This window comes from Rattus norvegicus, chromosome 10 (genome assembly GCF_021556685.1).
Source record: "Rattus norvegicus strain SHRSP/BbbUtx chromosome 10, alternate assembly SHRSP_T2T, whole genome shotgun sequence".
In the NCBI taxonomy this organism is placed as follows: Eukaryota; Metazoa; Chordata; class Mammalia; order Rodentia; family Muridae; genus Rattus; species Rattus norvegicus.
The window spans coordinates 112,386,426-112,408,611 of NC_141543.1; the positions used below are offsets into that span (position 1 = coordinate 112,386,426).

At 50.2% G+C, this 22,186-nt stretch overlaps 2 protein-coding genes and 1 pseudogene across 8 annotated transcripts; 2 read left to right on the forward strand and 1 right to left on the reverse strand.

Annotated features, from left to right (window-relative positions):
• The first annotated feature begins 1,450 nt into the window (after positions 1-1,450).
• Rpl37a-ps16 (ribosomal protein L37A, pseudogene 16) lies at positions 1,451-1,742 on the forward strand (annotated as a pseudogene).
• A 3,314-nt stretch (positions 1,743-5,056) lies between these two features.
• Cbr2l1 (carbonyl reductase 2 like 1) lies at positions 5,057-8,703 on the forward strand. Of its 2 annotated transcripts, none has more exons than XM_087574420.1 (9): positions 5,057-5,800; positions 6,396-6,468; positions 7,102-7,199; positions 7,302-7,456; positions 7,539-7,581; positions 7,674-7,773; positions 7,880-7,944; positions 8,188-8,305; positions 8,391-8,703. In XM_087574420.1, exons 1-9 carry the CDS (start codon positions 5,708-5,710, stop codon positions 8,492-8,494), a joined length of 849 nt encoding a protein of 282 aa, XP_087430546.1. In that variant the 5' UTR covers positions 5,057-5,707; the 3' UTR covers positions 8,495-8,703.
• A 10,313-nt stretch (positions 8,704-19,016) lies between these two features.
• On the reverse strand, positions 19,017-22,133 carry Rfng (RFNG O-fucosylpeptide 3-beta-N-acetylglucosaminyltransferase). Of its 6 annotated transcripts, none has more exons than XR_015630982.1 (9): positions 21,797-22,133; positions 21,609-21,657; positions 21,100-21,202; positions 20,846-20,917; positions 20,489-20,577; positions 20,242-20,407; positions 19,854-19,939; positions 19,705-19,766; positions 19,017-19,574 (listed from the first exon to the last, which is right to left on the reverse strand). XR_015630982.1 is itself a non-coding variant. In XM_087574039.1 (9 exons), the coding sequence occupies exons 1-9, from the start codon at positions 22,070-22,072 to the stop codon at positions 19,558-19,560; spliced, it is 1,002 nt and encodes a 333-aa protein (XP_087430165.1). In that variant the 5' UTR covers positions 22,073-22,133; the 3' UTR covers positions 19,017-19,557.
• Between the last annotated feature and the right edge of the window lie 53 nt (positions 22,134-22,186).

Genomic DNA, 22,186 nt, shown 5'->3' on the forward strand with positions numbered 1-22,186 from the left:
CTCTAAAGCTTTGGACTATCCTCCAAGCCTAACTGCCACCATTATCAGGAGTTCCACCTCCAAAGATAATCACAGCTCGCCTAGTGACTTGTCTAGCTTCTCTCACAAAAGGAGGGGCAGGGGAGGGTCGTAGGACCCTCCAACTGAGTGTCCTCCACTCTTGGGAGAGGAACTAGAGGACATAGGCAGGGAAGGGGGCTCCATCTGAGCAGCCCTGGGGAAAAGCCACCATCCCCACTGGGTGCAGACCTTCCAGTGTGCCCGCCATGTTCCTGTTTCGAGTCATTCAGCCATTGCACTGTAAGCCTGGTAAACTCAGTGGCTCCCTCAGGTGAACTTGGAATCGCACTACTGTCAGTTGGGAGGAGGGGTACATGTTATAGATCACTCCCTGAGGAAGTAATTTTCTTTTCAAGCCATGGCTGTACTGAAGCTTGATTTACAAACCAGGCTGGCCTCCAACTCAAATAGATGCACCTGTTTCTGCCTCCTGAGTGCTTGCATCAAAGGCATGCACCACCATGCATGAGTCCCAGGGAAGGAAATTTTTTTTTTTTTTTTTTGAGCTGGGGACCGAACCCAGGGCCTTGTGCTTGCTAGGCAAGCGCTCTACCACTGAGCTAAATCCCCAACCCCTCAGGGAAGGAATTTTAGCACAAGTTCAACAGCTCTCTTGGCAGAGTCCACTGTCCTGTGCTATCATTGCCTGGCCTTCCTCCCTCCAGAGATGGAGGTTGTGCCGAGCCCATGTGGAGAAGACCAGCTCTGACCCAGCCATAGGCAAGTTCTGAGTTGTGAATCTCTCTATTAGCCTGGCCAAACTCCTTCCTCTAGGGCCTATGTCCTCTTTAGTGGGAAGACAGGACTTGAGGAAGGGTAGGGTTGTTGGAATGTTCAAAAAACTAATTAGAAGGTAGTCCCTTGGGGTCTAATAGCACCTACTCCCAATATCCTGGCTACTCCTGCCATGCCAGCTGGACTCTGACCTGCCCATCTCCAGGCTCCGCCCCAGCTCTTGAAGCATAGAGCTACCCTTTAGTCTCCCTTCTATGCTTCCTGCCTTCCTGTGCTCCATCTAACCAGACTATCAGGGACTCAATTCTGAGATGATTACAGTCCTTTCCCAGAATAGCTGAGTCACATGAGTGACTGGATCAAAGTAGAAAATTACTGGTTCCAAATCTCTGTAATCATAACTGAAAACTAGACAAGTGTTGGTGGCCAGTAACCCAAGAGAAACACCAAGAATTTGTAACAGTTTGCTCTCTGGAATAGAAACAAAATGTCCAAGGAGCTCTGGAAGACTTTGTAGCCTCTGAGTCACACACACACACAACCATAAGGGAAGGGCCAGCTGTGTAAATGGAGCTTCCAGTAGCAATTTTCCTTCCTTTCCAGCTAAATTTGCAAGAGCAACTGGAAGCGAAGTGACCTTGCCGGTAGAAGAAAGATGACGAAAGGAATGTTATCCTTTGGCAAGCGTCTCGATAAGACATAAGATGCACACACTGTGCTGCTGTGGCTCCAAGGCCTACCACCTTCAGACATCAACCTGTGGCAAATGTGGCTACTCTGCCAAGCCCAAGAGAAAGTGGAGTGCCAAGGCTAAGAGGTGATACACTACCCGGACTGGTGAAATGAGGCACCTAAAGATTGTCTACTGCAGATTCAGACATGGATTCTGTGAAGGAACAACGCCTAAACCCAAGAGGGCAACTGTTGCAGCATCCAGTTCATCTTGAGGAATCTAATCAGTCATAAAATAAATGTTCTGGTTTATAAAACAAAAACAAAACCCAGCAGGACTCAACTGGCACCAACAACACAGTAATTAACATGGAAAGGAATGTGATTTTTTTTTCCTCTCTGTGTATCCTAAAGAATTCAAAAGTGGGGCTGGGGAGATGGTTCAGTGGGTGGTGTGTTTGCTGTGCAAACATGACTTCAGATTGGCTTTCCAGTATCCATGTCAGGAGACAGCACATCCTAATTCTATAACAGCAGGCAGGGAGAAACACTGGCCCTGTCACGGTCTTTTGGAACCTCAAAATCCACCTCAAGGGATATGCCTCCTCCAACACAGCCATACCTCCCGCACCCTGAACAGTTTGTTCCCTAACCAGTGACATAGGAGCCTGTGGGAGCCATTCTCATTCAAACCAATGCAGAGGGGCTGGAGAGATGACTCAGCAGTGAAGAGTATTTACTGCTCTATCAGAGTTAGATTCCACAGAGGGGAGTTCCCAAACTCCTGTATCTCCAACTCCAAGAGATCTGATACCCTCTTCTGGCTTCTGTAGCCACCTGCACACACACAGCACAGAGATTAAAAATAAATCTTATAAGGGGTTGGGGATTTAGCTCAGTGGTAGAGCGCTTGCCTAGCAAGCCCAAGGCCCTGGGTTCGGTCCCCAGCTCTGAAAAAAAGAAAAAACAAAAACAAAAATAAATCTTACAAAGTGGAGAGGCTGCAGAGACAGAGACGTCTCAGTGTTGCGGGCACAAAGGTCCTCATACCCACAGATCACTAATAAAAACAGGAATGTCAAACACACAGGGACCTCTTCTCTATGAAGGAGATAAAATAGCTGCATTCTATCCACAAGACTGAGAGTGGATTTTGTTAATGACCTGGTGACCCTTTTGCTACCTGTGGAGGCAAATCTCTCCTACCTATTGCTATAGAGGCAGACCTTATCCAATTTCCCAAGAATGATTATCTGAGACTCTTTATTCCCTGAACTGTTACCCATCTGTAGGGGAGATGTCACATGTACTTTATGGTCAGCTGACCTCTATGCTATCTGTCAGAGGCCACACTAGCCTTTCAGCTATAGAATCCACCCTCAGGCTGGAGAGATGGCTCAGCGCTTAAGAGCACCAACTGCTCTTCCTGAGGTCCCTAGTTCAATTCCCAGCAACCACATGGTGGCTCACAACCATCTGTAATGAGCTCTGATGCCCTCTCCTGCTGTGTCTGAAGACAGCTATGGTGTGCTCATATACATTAAATAAATATTTTTAAAAAGTGAACCCACCCTCATGGTCACAGTTAAAGGCAGTGGCTGCTCTTCCAGGGGACCTGGGTTCGATTCCAAGCACCCACGTGGCAGCTCGCAACCATCTGTATAACTCAAGTACACAGATATGCAGGTAGACAAAACATTCCACACATAAAATAATCACTAGTAAGCCCCCAGGAGAAAAGATATTCTGCTGACCCCTGGCCCCCTGCACAGGGCTTACCCCAGGCTCCCCACCGCTCTCTGAGGCCAGCGAGATGGTTCGCCTGATAAAGGAGATTGCTGCTCAGCCTGACTACACAGCAGACAGAACCAATGTCTTTCCTCATGCTATACTCTGACCTTCACATGTGCCTAGGCATGTGTGCACCACATCACCCCCTCCACACACACGCACACTTGTACGTTGATGTCATACCACAATACACACTAAATAACTAAATAGGCCAGTGCTTTCCAAAGAACTGGAAATAAATCCCACAGACGTTTACTACTCCACCAATGAGGATGTGCCTGCTGTGGTCAGAACCAAGGTGCTGCCTCTGGACACTTAACATGCGAAGGGAGTGGCACTGTTTAGGACTTTTGAATCATAGAGAAATATAAACATAATTTTAAGACATTTTTCCATTAAATTTTTTTTTGGAGCTGAGGACCGAACCCAGGGCCTTGCGCTTGGTAGGCAAGTGCTCTACCACTGAGCTAAATCCCCAACCCTTTTTTTTTTTACATTAATTTTTAATTTGTGTGTTTAGACAAGGTCTTTCTATGTAGACCTGAACGTGCAGGGATCTGCCTATTCCTGCCTCCCTAGGGCTGGGATTAAAGAAATGTGCTATTGTTTATTTTGATTTGATATGCACGAAGTGTTTCGACAGCCTGTGTATTAGTCAGCCACACACACGCAAAGAGCTTTTCCTGAAGAAACACAACATACATGTCCACTCACTCCAGTTAGGCAGCCCATGACAGATCAATACATAGATATCACCAAAGTCCAACTGAGCAAGCCATGAGATTTATTGAGGTTACCTACAGAAGTATTGGTGAGGGCTTTTTTTTTTTAATTTATTTATCTAATACATGTGATTAAACTGTGACTGTCTTCAGACACACCAGAAGAGGGCATCAGATCTCATTACAGATGGTTGTGAGCTACCATGTAGTTGCTGGGAATTGAACTCAGGCCTTTTGGAAGAGCAGACAGTGCTCTTAACCACTGAACCACCTCTAGCCCCTGGTGAGGGTTTTCTTACAGGAGCAAAGACCGTGGCATTCACCTTAGTTCAGCTCTAGTGACAGCTCAAAAAAGCTGGGAACCTGGAGCACAATTCATAGTCTGAAGGCAGCTCAACAGGTTAGAGAGTATCCCTTCCAAGTGGCTTAGTTGGTCTAAACCTCTTGCGGTTAACTCAACTGATTTTTTTGCATCTTGCAGGCTCTGTTCTGCAATCTTCTTTGCTGCTTAGTTTGTCTGAGAGAGACTCTTCAACTTTTATTCCTTACCCTGGCAGGGCGGGGACCAAGTGAAACTAGTCAGTTTCAGGAACTTCCTGAAGCTATTTTTTGTTTATATTCCTACTCAAGGGGCTTCCATTCTGGATGGAGTGCTTTAATCTCAAAGGAAACTGTCATGCAATAGTCCTCACGTAATGCTGTAGTTAGGGCTCAGCACATGCCTCTGGATAGAGAAACCTTCAGACCACACAGGTGAGAGGAGGTAGAGCAAGAGCTGTGGAGTGAAGGTATTTTCACCCAGGAGAAATCCCCTCCAAAGGCAAGGCAGGCAGAGGACTATCTTTGCAAGACCTTGGAGCTTGATGCTCCCTTCGTGGTAAACCACTTCCTCCCGCCTGGTGTCCAACTGGCCAGTGGTGGAGACCAACACCAAATCCCTGAAAGGCCACTGTTTCTCCAGGGGTTCCAACAGCTACCAGACAGCAGTTTGGTCACAATCAACTGCTTTCATCATAGAAGAGGAAGGGCTTTGATCTTACTGGATAGGTCAGGCCAGACCCCAGTATTCAGTGCCACCTAGAGGTTGGCTGTAGGACTTGGTGGTTTGCTCAGACTGGCATCAAGGACACAGTGAGCAGGTATGATCCGTCCCTGATAGCTATGAGGAAACTGCCAGGCACAGCAAATCATTAGGTGTCAACCCCGTGTGTCATGAGACAGATTCACTCACGAAATGCTCTCCAGTCTCCCACTGTGTACACTGTCTCCAAGCCCCAGGAGGATCCCAGAACACCCTTCTGACCAGTGTGGAGGAATGCTCAGTGGAAGGGTCCTACTGCTGTCCCCACACTTTAGAGCCTCTGCAATACAGCTGCCTTCTTTCAGCGAGTCACACAGTCTCTGTGCAAGAGTCTGGACTGAGCAGCAGACAGTCTAAGCACACCCACTCCCCAAGGCTGTCCATGGAGCAGTCTGGCACCTAAGCCTCCTGCCTCTAGATGTCATGTGACCTGCCATGACTCCCTGGACAGAAGCACTAGATCCATGAACTCTGGCACACAAGATAAGAGACCCTCAGCACACCTTAGACAACCGCCTAAGGTTGAGGTGGACAATATTCTCTGGTTATTTCTAACTGGCCCCAAAGACCCAGCTGTCTGCTCAGAGAAGAGGAGACTCACAGAGGGACTCAGGGCTGGCTACTGGGGCAGGAAACCCCAGGATCCATGCTTAGGTTTACCAGAGTCCTGCCTCAGAGTAAAGACGGTACCTCAGTGTCATCGCCAAGGGCAGCGCTCCAGGCTGGTAGGGGGCAGCAGGTGAGGAGCACTGGGAAGAACAGGTTAAGGAAGGGAACCAGTGGACTCACTGGCACACTGTAGGCGTGGTGGGTTCTTGGATTCTGGGCATTTGGGTCCAGTGCCACCTGCCCCAGCTAGATCAGATCATTACCTTCATTTATAATAAGAAAACAAAAAGTCACAAGCTGATTCTCCTCTTGTCCGGATAAGACAAATTCCAAAACCAGAATTTCACTGCCCTGGACTGAGGGTATGTATGGCTCAGTGGAACCTCAATGGTTTAGTATGCTCTCAGGCCCTGGGTTCAAGACTAAGTACCTCAATGCTGAGAACACGGATTCCTTCCCTAGACTGCCCTTTCTTTACCACTACACTGCTGTGCCAGACGTTCTCACCAGCACAGGTGTGTGCACACACACCTCCACTGCCTTGTCAGACCTTCTACACATATGTACCCACACTTCTTTTTGTTGCCCCCCTAAGTCCCAGTGTGGGAAGCTGATTAGCACTTCTGAGGAGTGAGGAAGGCTGCCAGGAGGGAGCGGGTTGTCTGCCCCAACCCCGTCCCACTTGCCAGTTCCATCAACCTCAGCCCTCCCTCCCCTTTCTGCAGGAGGACACTGGTGTCAGCAGCATGAAGCCGAATTTCAGTGGCCTGAGGGCCCTGGTGACAGGGGCAGGGAAAGGTGAGTGTGACTGGGGAAAGGTGTGTGTGACTGGGGGAGGGTGTGTGATCTGGGAAAGGTGAGTGTGAGCAGGGAAAGATATGTGTGTGAGCAGGGAGAGGTATGAGTGGGAAGTGTGGTGAGTGTGAGGGGGGAAGGTGTGTGAAAGCAGGGAAAGGTAGGTGTGAGGGGGAGAGGTGTGAGTGGGGAAGTGAGGTGAGTGTGAGTGGCGGGAGGTGGGGTGGTGGAGAAGGTGTGTGTGAGCGGGTGGGAGAGTTGGCACTGGAGAGAGGAAGGAGGCCAGTCTCAACACTGTCACCTGGTCAGAGACCTACTACCTACCAGGTCAAAATGCCAGTCTCTCCTTGGCTACCACAACACCACACTCTGAAAAGGATGAGTTTAGCTTGGCATCAGCATAGCTCCTAGAGCCAGGCTGAGAAGATGGGCACCAGGCACTCTTCCCTTGAACCCCATCAGGAGGGCACTGCCTCCTTTGACCTGATACCAGTCTGTCTGACCTCTGCCAAGGGATAGTCCCATCTCATCATGGCTTACAGTCTTTTGGACAGCACACTCCCACAGTTCTGGGACCCAGATCCTACTGTGACTAGGCCTACCGGGCCCTTATCCCACCGCTCTCCCTCTCTGCAGGGATTGGGCGTGACACTGCGAAGGCCCTGCATGCCTCAGGAGCCAAAGTGGTGGCTGTGACTCGAACCAACGCAGACCTAGTCAGCCTTGCCAAGGAGGTAAGGCACATAGCCCTGTCTCACCTGGGGCTGCTCCCCACCCTCAGGGATACATCAGAAGCTGGATGAGACAATGTTTCAGGCCACCGATGTCATCCACAGTGTCCCGGGATAGAGCCCGTGTGTGTGGACCTGGGTGACTGGGAGGCCACAGAGAAGGCGCTGGGCGGTATTGGCCCCGTGGACTTGCTGGTGAACAACGCAGGGGTGGCGCTGTTACAGCCTTTTATAGAGTCTACAAAGGAGATCTTTGACAGGTGGGCACTCGGGGAGAGGGGGCAGGCTAGGCAGGGTCTCTGAATGTGGGTAGCTCAGTAGGCCCATGTTCCCCTCTGCCAGGTCCTTCAACGTGAATGTGCGTGCCGTTTTGCAGGTATCCCAGGTAAGGAGACAGGAGGGCTGTGGCCCAGATGCAAACCCAGAGGGAGTGGGGTGGGATAACGCCTGTGTTTGCCCAAAACTCTCGACTTTCAGATAGTAGCCAAGGGCATGATTAACCGTGGTGTGGCAGGATCCATTGTCAACATCTCCAGCATGGTGGCCTATGTCACCTATCCTGGCCTGACCACCTACTGTGAGTGCCTTGTGGTAGGAACAGGAGTAGGTTCTGGGTAGGCTTCCCAGGGGGAAGACTGAATAACTGAAGCACTCCCCACGTGTCCCCCCCTTCCCCCCGCCAGGCTCTACGAAGGGAGCAATCACTATGCTGACCAAAGCCATGGCCATGGAACTGGGGCCGCACAAAGTAGGCACAGGGGGCCGGGCCACACCTGAGGGACAGGTGATGGGCACCTGGGGCAGGGCTGGGGCTTGGTGATGAGGATGGGGTGAGGCTTGAGGACTATACGAGGCTCTGAGCAATGGGCTCAGGGTTCATCTGGACAGAGTAAGCAAGCTCACCAGGCTTGTCCTGGGCCGAGTCCTGACCGAGCCGTGCAGGTAGGGCGAGTTCCTCGGCTGTGCCACCAGCTGTGGCTTCTGACCCCAGATCCGGGTAAACTCCGTAAATCCCACTGTGGTGCTGACTGACATGGGCAAGAAAGTCTCTGCAGATCCTAAGTTTGCCAAGAAGCTCCTGAAGCGCCACCCACTGAGGAAGTTCGCAGGTCAGCTGGGCACGTGGGTGAGGGAACCAGGGTTGTTTGCCAGCAGCAAGCAAGCAAGAGCCTTGACTGGTCTGTTCTCCTGCAGAGGTTGAGGACGTCGTCAACAGCATCCTCTTTCTGCTCAGCGACAGCAGTGCCTCTACCACTGGCTCTGGCATCCTGGTGGACTCTGGCTACCTGGCCTCCTAGACTGCCCAGATGGCACCTATGGACCCCTGGAGGCCTCCCTGGCTCCACCCTTACACTATGACCCTGCCTTCATCCCAGATTAACAGTTCTGCTTCCCTTCTGTGGATCCACCCCAGCCCATCCACAAACCCAGACTCCAGGATCTCTCCCCTCCATATCAGCTAGACTGTGATCATTTTGCCTAAATAAACGCACCATAGTATGTCTTAGTCAGGGTTTCTGTTCCTGCACAAACATCAGGACCAAGAAGCACGTTGGGGAGGAAAGGGTTTATTCAGCCCACACTTCCACATTGCTGTTCATCACCAAAGGAAGTCAGGACAAGAACTCACGCAGGTCAGGAAGCAGGAGCTGATGCAGAGGCCACGGAGGGGTGCTGCTTACTGGTTTGCTTCCCCTGGCTTGATCAGCCTGCCTTCTTATAGAACCCAGGACCACCAGCCCAGGGATGGCACCATTCAAAATGGGCTCTCCCACCCTTGATCACTAATTGAGAAAATGCCTTACACTGGGTCTCATGGAGGCATTTCCTCAAGGGAGGCTCCTTTCTTTGTGATAACCCCAGCTTGTGTCAAGTTGACACACAAACCCAGCAAGTACAGTATGTCAAACCCTGAAAGCACACACGTGGTACACTAAGAAGTACTGTTGCTTGGTCATCTGTGGATTTATACTGCCCAGTGTTCTGTGCAGAATGCCTGGGTAGAGAGAAGGTTATATAGGTGCCCCTAATTCCCCCTTTGGATCCTGCTGCTGCCTCTTGTCTACCACTTCATCTAGGCCTGTGTCAGTGACCATGGCCTGGAAGCCCTAGGTTTATGGTGGCCCTGCCTGATAGGGGATTGGGATCAAGGACAGTTGGCTTTTTAAAAAGGAGGGGTATAGAGTCAAGCAATATGTCAAACCTTTTGTCATAGTTAGTGGCTAAATGGAAGTGGGTGTAACACAAGGAGCCCCTTACACAGAGGAGTGGTTTCTCCAGGTGCACTGGACTGATTCAAGTACAGAGAGTGGGATCTGCTTAGTCAACCTTTGTCCTGACTGGTCCTAGGTCAACTTTACACAGGCTGGAGTCATCAGAGAGGAAGGAGCTTCAGACAGGAAAATGTCTCCACAATATCTAGCTGTAGGGCATTTCCCTAATTAGTGGTTGATAGGGGATGGACCAGCCCATTGTGGTGGTGCCATCCCTGGGCTAGTGGTCCTCAGTTCTACAAGAAGGCAGGCTGAGCAAACCTAGGGAAGCACGCCTTTAATCCCAGCACTTTCGAGGTAGAGACAGGCAGATCTCCGCTGAGCATGGTGGTGTAATGTATGCCTTTACCTCAGAATTTAGGAGGCAGAGGTAAAAGGATCTCTGTGAATTTGGGGCCAGCCTGGTGAGTTCCAGGACAACCAGGACTACATAGAGACCTTGTTTCAAAAGATGAAACAAAAAATGATTGTATTTGTATGGGTGTTTTGCATACATGTCTGTGCCCCACTCGCAAGCCTAGTACTCTCAGAAGTCATATGGCATCAGAGCCTCTGGAACTGGAATTGAGGGTGACTGTGAGCCACTGTGTAGGTTCTGGGAACCCATTTGTTGATTTTTTTCCTCTCTTTGTTTGTTTGATTGTTTAAACAAGGGTAGCCCTGGCTGTCCTTGAACTCAAAGATCTGTCTGCCTCTGCCTCCTGAGCACTGGGATTAAAGGAGGGTGGTGCTGCCATCACATGGACTATTTGTTGATTCTCATGTAACCCAAGTAGCAATTCTGTACCTGGATTTTCCTCTGCCTTCAGTAAAGACTTTTGAACTCTCCAGCTTCTTTAACTCTTCTGTCGCCATCTGATAACCTACATCCCTGTGTGTGAACACACACACACACACACACACACACACACACACACACACACACACACACACACAGCTCTGTCAAATGTAACCTGCAACTCAGTTGTTACTTAAAACTAAAGTAGTAAGATAAACTTTGCTTGCCTACAGACATCAAAGGAAAGTGACATTACTTGTAAATTGTAGGGAACCAATGTAACTTGTGAATTTATTGTCACATGTTAAAGTAACTTTTGTTAGCAGGATGTAACTATCTTCTGGGAGATTTACTGCCTCAGTCAGCTAACCTAGGCCTAGTCCTGGAAGCCTCTGTCTTCTGTACAATCTAATCTAGGCCTAGAACGTTTTTAGCCTCAGAGACTTATACTGTTGAATAAGCTCACCCTTTCAAGATCTTTCTGAACTCTGGCTGGCTGGTTCAACTTAGCCGTTCTGGCTCAAACTCCTCTCCAGATGACTACTGATTCAATCTGGCTTCTTGCAGTGTGATAGTTTCTATATACTTGGCCTTGGGAGTGGCACTATTAGGAGGTGTGGCCTTGTTGAAATACATGTGGCCTTTTTGGATTAGGTGTGTCATTGTGAGTGTGGACTTTAATATTCTCTTCCTAGCTGCGCGGAACCCGGTCTTCTCCTAGCAGCCTTCAGATGAAGATGCTCTCAGCTCCTCCTGCACCATGCCTGCCTGGATGCTGCCATGCTCCCACCTTGATGATAATGGACTGAACCTCTGAACCTATGAAGCCAGCTCCAATTAAATGTTATCCTTATAAGAGTTGCCTTGGCTGGAGAGACGGCTCAGTGGTTAAGAGCACTAAGTGCTCTTCCAAAAATCCTGAGTTCAAATCCCAGCAACTACATGGTGGCTCACAACCATCTGTAGTGGGATCCGATGCCCTCTTCTGGTGTGTCTGAAGACAGCTACAGTGTACTCACATACATAAATAAGTCTTAAAAAAAAAAGTTGCCTTGGTCATGGTGTCTGCTCATAGCAGTAAAACCCTTACTAAGACGCTCAGTTTCTCACTGAATTGCTCTGCTTGGCCTCAAACTTGCAATCTGTTCTGATCTTCCGGCTCCTCCTCATTCTCTGTCTCCTTCTGTCTTCACCTGTGTCTAGCTACTTGTCTCTGTAAAACCATCCCAGTAAAAACTAACTCCGAATACCACAAACCTAACTGCTACCAACTGAACTGCAGACCCAGCGTCTTTGTACTGCTTCTCAACCACCTCCTGTGTGCTAGGATGAAAGGCATGGACCACCTCCATTTTCTGTACCTGGAACTTGCTCTCTACCAGGCTGGCCTTGAACTTGGAGATCTGCTTGCCTCTCTCTCTCCTAGGATTAAAGGCCTGTGTGTATTCCAGCCAGAGTAGCCACGTTGTAGATTTAAATTCCTATACAGTTAACATATTGTGTAATATATTCTAGTATTGTAGCAAGATAAATGTGTGTCCTTCTACATTTCTAACATACTGTCCACAACACTTTCCCAGAATAGAATAGGTCAAACCAGGCTGAGAGATGCCACACAGCACCCCCAGATAACATGTCCACACACTCTCCCTTCTGTCAGCTAAACACATTTATACACTACATCGTCTAGACAAGTTGCTGGATTTCCTGCCAAGCCAGGAATAGGTCTATTTTTCTTTTCTTTTTTTTTTTTTGGTTCTTTTTTTCGGAGCTGGGGACTGAACCCAGGGCCTTGCGCTTCCTAGGCAAGCGCTCTACCACTGAGCTAAATCCCCAACCCCAGGTCTATTTTTCTTGTGTGGCTCCCTAAAAGATTACTGTTTGTCATGAGGCCCCTGACACCCCTGGTGTTTCCTCTAGTACCCTAGTCTTCTAGAGTTACCCAGAATTGGCTGGAGGAGCAACTGTCTCATCTCAAAGCCCAGGGCATCCTCACATGGCTAAACCTCTAATGAGACAACTGCTGCAGCCATCAGATTGTTTCCACCTCCATCAAGCAACATCACAGATATAGACTAACAGACAAATGCGCACAGGATACATGGAAAGGGTAACACCACTTCAGAGTACATGCTTAGATAAATCATTTTGTCTGTGGCTCTGTCCTCGCACAGCTTGGATCCTGGAAATGCTGACTGGGGCAGTGGAAGAAATGAGGAATGTCTTCACAAGAAAGGCTGGGATCTGGAGTCTGGTGGAGAAGACACAGCACAGCAGTATCTTAGTGTGCTTGTTACATAGACTCCAACAAGAGGGGTGGGTTACTATGTCCAGCTGATCTCTGTAGGAGAGCCATCTTAAGGTGGTAACGTGTGGTGCAGACAGCTACAGTGAACATTTTCTGTAAACACTGTCAACGTTCCCAATTGGGCCAGAGGAAGGCTTCCCCTTCCCTCAGACCAGGGACAACGCTTTGCTGCCTCCATGGGCTGAGGCTGGGTCCTTGACACACCCACGTCCATAGCACACATCTCTCTATTTTCAACAGTCTACTGAGGCAGAGGTTCTTCCTTGGGGGTACCATGCTAGCACATCTGGTGTTTCCCAAGGATTTTAGATTGACACGGAAATCTCACAACACCTAGCTCCTTAAGGTACCTTGAGCCTTCTTACTTTTTGGATTTCAAATTTCGTGTCTAAAAACAAATGGCCTAAACCTAAAATAGTTCAAAATACAACAAAGAAATTAAAAACAGGTCATGGTCCTTACAATTTCAAGTTTCTCTGCCATGGGCTGGAGCGATGACTCAGTGGTTAAAAGCACTGACTGCTCTTTGCAGAAGACTTGTTAAAATTCTAGTACCCACATGTTACAGATGCTACAACCATCTGTAACCCCAGTTCCAGGGATCCGATGCCTTCTTCTGGCTTCTGAAGTCAGTGCATTCTATGATGTACAGAGCAAACCTACCCACACCCATAAAAACAAAATTTCTTGAGGCATGGTCTCTCGGGACATGGTGCTCCATGTCCTTAATCCCAGCACTTGGGAGGCAGAGGCTGGCAATCTCTGTAAGTTTGAGGCCAGCCTGGTCTACAAAGTGAGTTCCAGGACAGCCAGAGCTGTTACACAAAAAAGTCCTGTCTCAAAACAACAATAACAAACAACTAACCACCACCCCAACCACAGCAACCTTTCTCCAGGGCCTATGAGTGCTGGCCAGCAGGAAAGGGGTAGAGATCCATTGCTGATTTGGCTGGGGTCTGTTCACTTGTGCGGCTGTCACCCCAAAGGCATGATTTCTCCTGGCCGGGGTCATAAAGGATTGTTATTGGAGCTTTCCGGCAAAGGCTGCCCATGGAAATCCCAACAAGCCAGGTCTGTGTATCCCCCGTGCCTTAAAGAGATAAGGAATGAGGAAAAAGAGAGAAGGGAGATTTAAGCAACTCCTACACACATACACTACACTTCTGGTATCTACACGTGTGCATGTGTGTGCTCCTCCCCCACAGACACCATATATCCTTTGATATGTTTAAGAGCCACCTCCACTTTACGTTTTATCTTCTTTTCCCCCAAGACAGGGTTTCTCTGTGTAGCCCTGGTTGTCCTGGAACTTGCTCTGTAGACTGGCCTTGAACTCAGAGAGATCTTCCTGCCTCTGCCTCCCTGGGTGGGAGCGCTGGGATTAAAGGTATTTGTCAGGGTTGGGGATTTAGCTCAGTGGTAGAGCACTTGCCTAGAAAGCGCAAGGCCCTGGGTTCGGTCCCCAGCTCCGGAAAAAAGAAAAAAGAAAAAAAGAAAAAGGTATTTGTCACAATCTCCTGGCTACATATAATCTCTTAAAAATATTTGCAAAACATTTTTTAAAGATTTATTTATTTATTATATATAAGTACACTATAGCTGTCTTCAGATCCATCAGAAGAGGGCATCGGATCTCTTTACAGATAGTTGTGAGCCACCATGTGGTTGCTGGGAATTGAACTCAGGACCTCTGGAAGAGTAGTCGGGTGCTCTTAACCGCTGAGCCATCTCTCCAGCCCTGCATTAAAATTTTATTTTGTCTGTTGTGCGCAGGCATGCCACAGTGGGCCTGAGGAGTTGAAAGGGCAACGTCTGAGAGTTAGTTCTCTCCATCCAATATGTAGGCCCCAGGGACTGAACTCAGGTTAATGTAGCGTGGTGGCAAGCACCTTTTTATCCACTGAGCCATCTCACCAGCCCTTGACTAACCCTTCATATAACATTGAGGGTTCCCTAGCTCCCCGAACTGCTTCCACTTCATATCTGTGTCCTTAACAACCATTATGCCTTGACCTTACTATGACTAGCCAGCCATGGCTTTTTCCCAGCAGGTTTGAACCCAACCTTGGCCTTTGACCACTCTGGGTCCCTGATCCTGAGATCCTGGTGTGAGCCTGACCCAGAATTAATCTCTCACAGATGCTCCATTCTTAAACACCTCACTGGAACCAACCGGGGGGACTCATCTCTTTCTCGGGTTCTCTGATGGATGAGCTCACACTGTAGGTCCCATAAAACCTGTGTTACATGCACCTGGTGCTTAGCTCTTTCCTGTGATCTCAATCCTCTCCATAGAATATGGGGGTACTAACAGTGGGAGTATCCATAAGTCAGTTGTGTCCACTAAATAGATTATCGACTTACTACCATCATTGCTAGGAAACACACACATAACTCGACAGGCTCTTGTCCATGGATTTTACTTTTATATACTTTACAAAGGAGAAAGTAAAGTGTCTTGGTGGACTTTCCAGAGGCTGACCCAGCCTTGGTGCTGGAAGGACTTGGGACTAGTCATTCTTACTGGCCAGGGCCAGAGGCTCTCGCTCTGCGTTGCAGCGCCCCCTATCTTCCAATGCCCCCTACCTTCCGTTTGCCTGCCACTCGCCAGAGGCTCTCGCTGTGTACTGCAGCGCCCCCTGCTGTCTGTGTGCTTGCCATGATGGGAGCTGATCCTGAGCTGAGTTCGGGGGGGGGGGGGGGGGCAACAGCAACCAATCTTCTAGCTACTTCTTCCTGCTGTGCAAATTGCTTCCTCTCTGCAGACTCTACTCCTGCTCCTGAGGAATGTACTCCCCTTTGGTCTTTCTTCTACTGTGCTCCATTGTAGCTAGCAGACCACCAAGGGCTCAAGTCTGAGACTCAAGTCTCTTCCCAGAATATCTGAACAGCAGGAATGAATGCCTGGTTCAGAGTAGAACACTGTTGGAAAATGTGTAACCACAGCCAAAACTAGATGAGAGTGCGGCAGTGAAATGGTACAGGCAGCTGCACAGTCTCGACAGCCCAAGCGCAGTTTGGCTTCTACAAAGGAGGGACCTTTTCTGTTTGTTAATGTTTTTTAAGAATTTTCTCGGGGTTGGGGATTTAGCTCAGTGGTAGAGCGCTTGCCTAGCAACCGCAAGGCCCTGGGTTCGGTCCCCAGCTCCGAAAAAAAGAAAAAGAGAGAGAAAAAAAAAAGGAATTTTCTCAGGATCAGTTCAGCCCATCACTGCGCCTTTCCTGAGCACTGTAGAGATTTGGTGCAAAGCTCTGGGTAACCCTGGGTAGCTTGTTCTTTGAATGAGACAAGATATCCAAGGAGCCTTGGAAGGTTTTCCGACCTCAGTGTCATACACACCGCTGTCAGAGAAGAGACAGTGTAGACAGAGCCTTAGGATTTTCTGTAAAAAGCTGAGTGAGGAGGCAGCATTGATCTTCTCCCCAGGCTCTGGGGAAGTGGAGAGAGGAGGATGGGGGTGGGGATGGGGTGGGATAGTTCCCTAGCATCCAGTCTAGCTGAAATGGCTAAAAGACCCTGTCTCAAAAATAGTGTGGAGATCAACTGAAGATGACAGCCAATATCAACCTCATGAACATGCACAGACACACACAGACACACAGACACACACACACAGACACACACACAGACACACAGACACACATACACACACAGACACACACACACAGACACACATACACACATACACACACACAGACACACACACAGACACACAGATACACACACACACAGACACACAGACACAGACACACAGACACACACACCTGCATGCACAGGTGTACATGCACACACGCGCGCACGCGTGCACGCACACACATGCGCGTGCACACACACACACACACACACACACACACACGAGGGATCTTTCACAAACACACATATACTACTACCAACCAATCAGAAACTGTGGGGAGGGAAATATGTTAAGTAAAGCTATATTCAGGAGAAGGGTATGCAATTTGGGACACTGATTGTTTAAGAAATTGGGGCTCCTGTAACAGGGTGGTTTTAAACTCACTGTGAAGCTTAAGTTCTCCTTCATCCACACACTGCATGTCGACATTATAGGTGTGCACCACCACATCCAGATTATTTATTTACTTATTTATCTATTTATTTATTTTAGGTCTGAGAGCTTCCCTGTGTAACAGCCTTGGCTGCCCTGGAACCTGTTTTGCAGACAGGTTGGCCTTGAAGTCAGAGATCTGCCTGCCTCTGCCTCAGATTAAAAGTGTGTGCCTGTGCCACCATGCCCAGCTCACCCAGATTGGTGCACTGAAGCAGATCATTTATTAAAGAGAACTTTTACATCTAGTCTTGCTTCTTGTGAACCAGAGACACCAGCGAGACAGAGTGGGAGCTTCATAGGTATTAGTGGGCTATGTGACGCTTAGGGTTACAGGACCAGCCGTGGTGGGTGGAGGTACTGGGGACATAACCACATGTTCTCTATCCCACAGCAAGCTGCATCGACTCTGGAAAGCAGTCAAGACCTTGTCTGTTCTGAGCAGTTATATTACCACCGAAGAGTCTGCAGATGACCTTGGAAAGACACTGCTGGTGGAGCCCAGGAGTGAGTACAGTACAGGCAAAGGAGGAAATCCGGTTGCTAAGGACAAAGGGGGCCTCCAAATTCCAGGTACTGGATGGAGTTGAGACCTGTTGCATTTCCACGTTGGGGTCACAGCTGAACAGGCCACAGCTGAACTGGTTGATACAGTGACACCGTTCCTCACCATATCTTATTGTTGCTATAGGGACTCTGCAGCAGCTTTCTCTTTTAACTCTGCCCCCCCTCCCTTTTCTAGATTTATTTATTACTCATACAGCATTCTGCCTGTATGTATGCTTGCAGGCCAGAAGAGGGCACCAGATTTCATTATAGATGGTTATAAGCCACTGCATGGTTGCTGAGAACTGAACTCAGGACCTCTGGGAGGGCAGACAGTGCTCTTAACTGCTGAGCCATCTCTCTAGGCCTCTGCAGCAGCTTTCAATAACTCCATGCTCCCTTGTTTCAAGCTCATCCAGTTCAATTGTTTGTTTTCCAGCCTCAGCCCTGTGTGTGTGTGTGTGTGTGTGTGTGTGTGTGTGCACGCGCGCGCGTGCGTGCATGTGCCTGTTCATGTGTGCCTGTTCATGTGTGCATTCACAGAGATCTCTCTGCCTCTGCCTCCTGAATCCTGGGTAACTATGCAATGTGTTTCACCACCATGCAGGACTCTGGACATGTTTCCCTTCTGGTGCTTCCTGCCCTTTCACACATGCTCTTTCAGTGACATGGGGAAGCCATGAGCCCACCCCAACCCAGTTGAAAATATCCTAAATGGAGGCGTGCTTATCATGACTAGCCCACACAGCATCCTAGCTCAGCAACACACTTTCTTCTGGACACAGCGATTCCACCCTCATTGCTTAAGACTGTCAACTACTCGGTATCTGAAGAAAGTTGTATGGTGGGCCCTAGTCCTGGATTATTTGAGGCAGGGTCTCTATTTAGTTCTGGCTGACCTGGAACTTGTCATGTAGACCAGGCTGACCTCAAACTTGTGGCCCTTTTGACTCGGCCTATCCAGTCTTGGGATTACACGTGTAAACCACCACACTTAGCTTCAAAATGCTTTTTGGTTTTCTTTCTTTTTTTAGTTTTTTTTTTTTTCCCCAGACAGGGTTTCTCTATATAACAGTCTTGGATAGACTCCATTTATAGACCAGGTTGGCCTTGAACTCACAGAGATCCACTTACTTCTGCCTATGGAGTGCTGGGATTAAAGGCACATGCCACCACACCTGGCCAAAGTGGGATCTCTGTAGTATACAAGGTAGGTACAAGTTCTAGGCAAGTGAACCATGCCTTCATCCCTTTTTTAAATCCTTGTTGGGTGTGGTGGTGCCCAGCTTTTTGTCCTGCCCTCAAAAGACAAAGTTCAAGGTTTACCTGGTCTACATAGCAAGCTCTAGGGCAGCCAGGGCTACTAAGGGAGACCCTGTCTTTAAAAAAAAAAAAAAAAGGTTCTAAGTTGAATGATACACATCTTTCCACAGCAACACACACACACACCAGAGTTCACGATACACACCCTTTCTCAGCACATTCACACAGACATTATGCATGTGACCATACAGTGCCGTGTACCAAGGTAGAGCCATGTGCATAGCAGACATGCCTACACTCTCATATAACCAGCATACCCATATACATGACATCTGTGCCCACACCAGCCTTAGTACTACTCAGGCACAGTTCTGCACATGGCAGCCATGCTGACATATGTGTATCAGTGGTTCCGTCACGCGTGTTGAGAAAGACGTTGTCCTGCTTGACCTTACAGCATGGAAGGCTGAGGAGGTGGGCAGTGCTGCAGGAACGGGCCTTCCTGGAGACTGAGGTGTTGTGTGTGGACCTCTGAAGAGCTGAGCTGCCAGGGGTCTGGGTCATTTATGACAAGAGGAACCACACTAAGAATGACAAGCCTTTACTCAACAACACTGTAACCACTTCCCCATGGGGAACCCCTGTAAAAGCTGATGGGCCTGCATCTTGCTCCTGAGGAGCCCAAAGGAGAGGCTCTAGTGATGGGAAGCTCAGAGGGGAAGCATCCTGAATACCAGGTTAGAGGAAGGATGGGGGTAATGGAAGAACAACAGCCCTGCGTGGGAGCACAGCCTTGAAGCTGGTCCTCAGTGTCCACCGGCCACACAGTCTGAGCATTCTGGCTTTAGTGGTAGCTCTTTGAGCCCTCCAGCAAGAGCCAGTGGCCAGGTCTGAAGCCCACCCCTTAATGGCCAACCCGTTGGCACCATCTTCTGCAGTCGAGGACAGGCTGCAGCTGTGGGAGGCTGGGAACCAGTCCCCTCCTGGGCCACAGTCATGGGGTAGCTGGGGTAGTAGACCTTATCCACGAGAAGGACCTCTGGGCTTGGCTAGAGGCGTCAATGTCTCAGCAGCTTGGCCCTTCTCTCTCTTCCTGGATGATCTCAGCAGGCACAGCCCGGTTGTCTCATTTTCCCAAGGTACCTGGTGTCCAACCAGGACCGAGGTCATGGGAGGCCTTCAAGCAGCTTCTGCTGACTGCCTGAATCCAAGGCCTGAGGGAGCCAGGTAAAGCAGCCACCGGGGGTCACCAGTTACTGAAAAGCTTCCTTACCCCTGTTCTTCATAGGACACCAGTGGGTGTCTGGGTAGAGAAGGCAGTGCACTGACTGAAACCTGTCAGGGAAAGGAGTCACCTCAGATCTGCCAGGTAGGGGCTGGCGCCAGAGTCCTCCAGGCCAAAAGCCTCCAGCGCCCACTCACCGTGTAGGGTCCTGTCGAATGCTGAAACTTCCAGCTACATTCACCACGTTGTGCGGGTTCTCAGGACCCCCATAGCTCAGGGTAACCTGGGAGGGGAACCGGGGAGGGTGAGGGTCAGTTCTTCCTCCTGGGTCCTCCACCTGCTAGAGGAAATTTCACTCACCCCTCAGGCTTAGGGAAGCAGGGCAGTGGCCCTTCATAAAGAGCCCCATGAGACTTGCCATGCACAGGTTCCTGAGGGTGCTTCATCCAGCAGGCAAAGTCTCCACCCAGGGTCCGCCCCTCCTCCCCAGGGACAAGGAAATCCTGAGGCTAGCCCTCTCCTGAGTTCTGCACAACTGGGAGACCCCTTGGGAGCCAAGCTGACCCAGGCTGGAGCGTCTTTTACCTGCTGCAGAACAGCACCAGATGGCAGCTTCTGCAAGTTCTCCAGGTGGGAGTGGAACAGGGGGCTATGAAGCAGACGGGCACCCAGGAGCCCTTCCACAATGTATCCCACCGTGCAGTCGTCAGGCAGTCGAACCCGTTCTGCTGTGCTCATGAAACTGCCTAGGCTGGAGGGGAGGCTAGTTAGCACCTCTACAGTCCTTACCACCCCCAAAAACAGGCAGCTGGGCTCCCAGTCTCCCACTTACCTGGCCCACGGGCTCATTTTGAGGGCAAGGCCCCTGCTCAGGCAGAACCCAGCCCCACCAGTAGCAAACCAGAATTTCACTGTGTTTGACTGGAAAAGGGAAAAGGTTGATCAATCAGGGCTGCCCAGGATGGGGTTCCTTACCCTCAACCCTCCAGGAGTCTTGTTACTGTTATCCTAGGCCACCATATAGGAGTCTGCGGAAGGCACAAGGGGTTTTCTGACCCGTGGCCTCTACGCCCTTCTCTATTGCTGGACCTGATTTGATGGTTCCTTGGGGGTCTGGAACCAGAGTACTTGGCCTATCTTAGAGTTTTCTCACTCTTCAGCCCTAGGAGGATTTTAGCCCAGCACTCACGGTGCCACCGCCCTGGACCCTCTCTGTGGCTTCGATGGGGTGGTCCAGACTAGGTCGCCCCAGGTAGATGTCCTGGTTGGAAGAGAAGGTGGAAAGCAGGTGCAGCAGGCTTTTGGGGTTCACGTAGTTGTCATCATCCACGTGGCAGAACCATCTGAAGGTGGAGGGAGAGGCCTATGCACTGAGGCCCCCCAGTGTGGGTGGGAGCCCCCACACTGCTCGGTCCTGGCTGTCTGAGGGGTGAGGTTACTTACTTCCGTCCAGACTCTATGAACTTGTCATACTCCACTGACATCTTACAGCACAGCGCCTGGCGGGTTCGCACAGCGGAACAATTGGTGTTGATCATTTGGCTGCCTGCACGGTTGGAAACGGGCAATGTGAGTGCTGACTTCTAGGTTGCCTCCTTAGGTTTAGGCTGGAATATGCCTGTCCAGCCACTGGGCTAGATCCAATGCAGCCCTACAGCAGCCAGCCCTCATTCTGAAGCAGATGACAGCACAGGCGGAAACAGGACAAGACTTGGCAGGTGACTGCTGCTGGGCCTTCCTCAGGGAATGTGGGTGACATTGGCCACAGCACCCTGTCAGGAACTGGGGGCAGGGTGGGGAATCTGATGACTAGAAGGATGGGTGTTGGGAGATAGACTGGCAATGGATGGGTGTCTTGGCTCTGTAACACTAGCTCTGTGACACTAGTCAAATGCCTGACACAGGAATGAATGGCCCCAGTAGATACAACTCAGCCCAGGGGAGCGTCTCACCTGCCAGCAGCTGGAGCTCAGGGTCGTCTCCATCGGTGAAAATGAACGTCTGTGGAAGAAAACACCGTGAGGCGTCAGAGGATCCAGTGAGTGGGTCTCGGGGCAGGTGTGAAGCCCCGGGGTTAGGGGCACAGGGGGGCGCCAGTTTGGAATCCAGGAACCTACAAGGAGGGGGAAGGGGCGCACACCTGCCGTGGGGCTCGTGAGATCCAGGTACGCAACAGCAGCCGCAGGCGCGGGCCGTGGTTCTTCCGAGTGGTCTTGACTGCAATGAAGACGTCGTCCGGTTGCAGGCGGGAGACCTCGAGGGTCAGGCTCCCGGTCGGGACACGACCTGGGTCTGGTGCGGGAGCGCGAGGCAGCGGCAGCGGTAGTGGTAGCGGCAGCGGTAGTAGCAGCAACACAGCCAGGACCGCGGCCAGCGCGAGGCAGGCCCGGCACAGCACTCGCCGCACACGGCTCATGCGATCGCCCAGGCCCGGGCGCTGGGCGCCCGCCTGCGATTGCGGCGGCCCCTTTAAGAGTGACAGCACCCCGCCCCGAGCCTTGACCCGGAACTGACGGACGCGCCGCCCCGG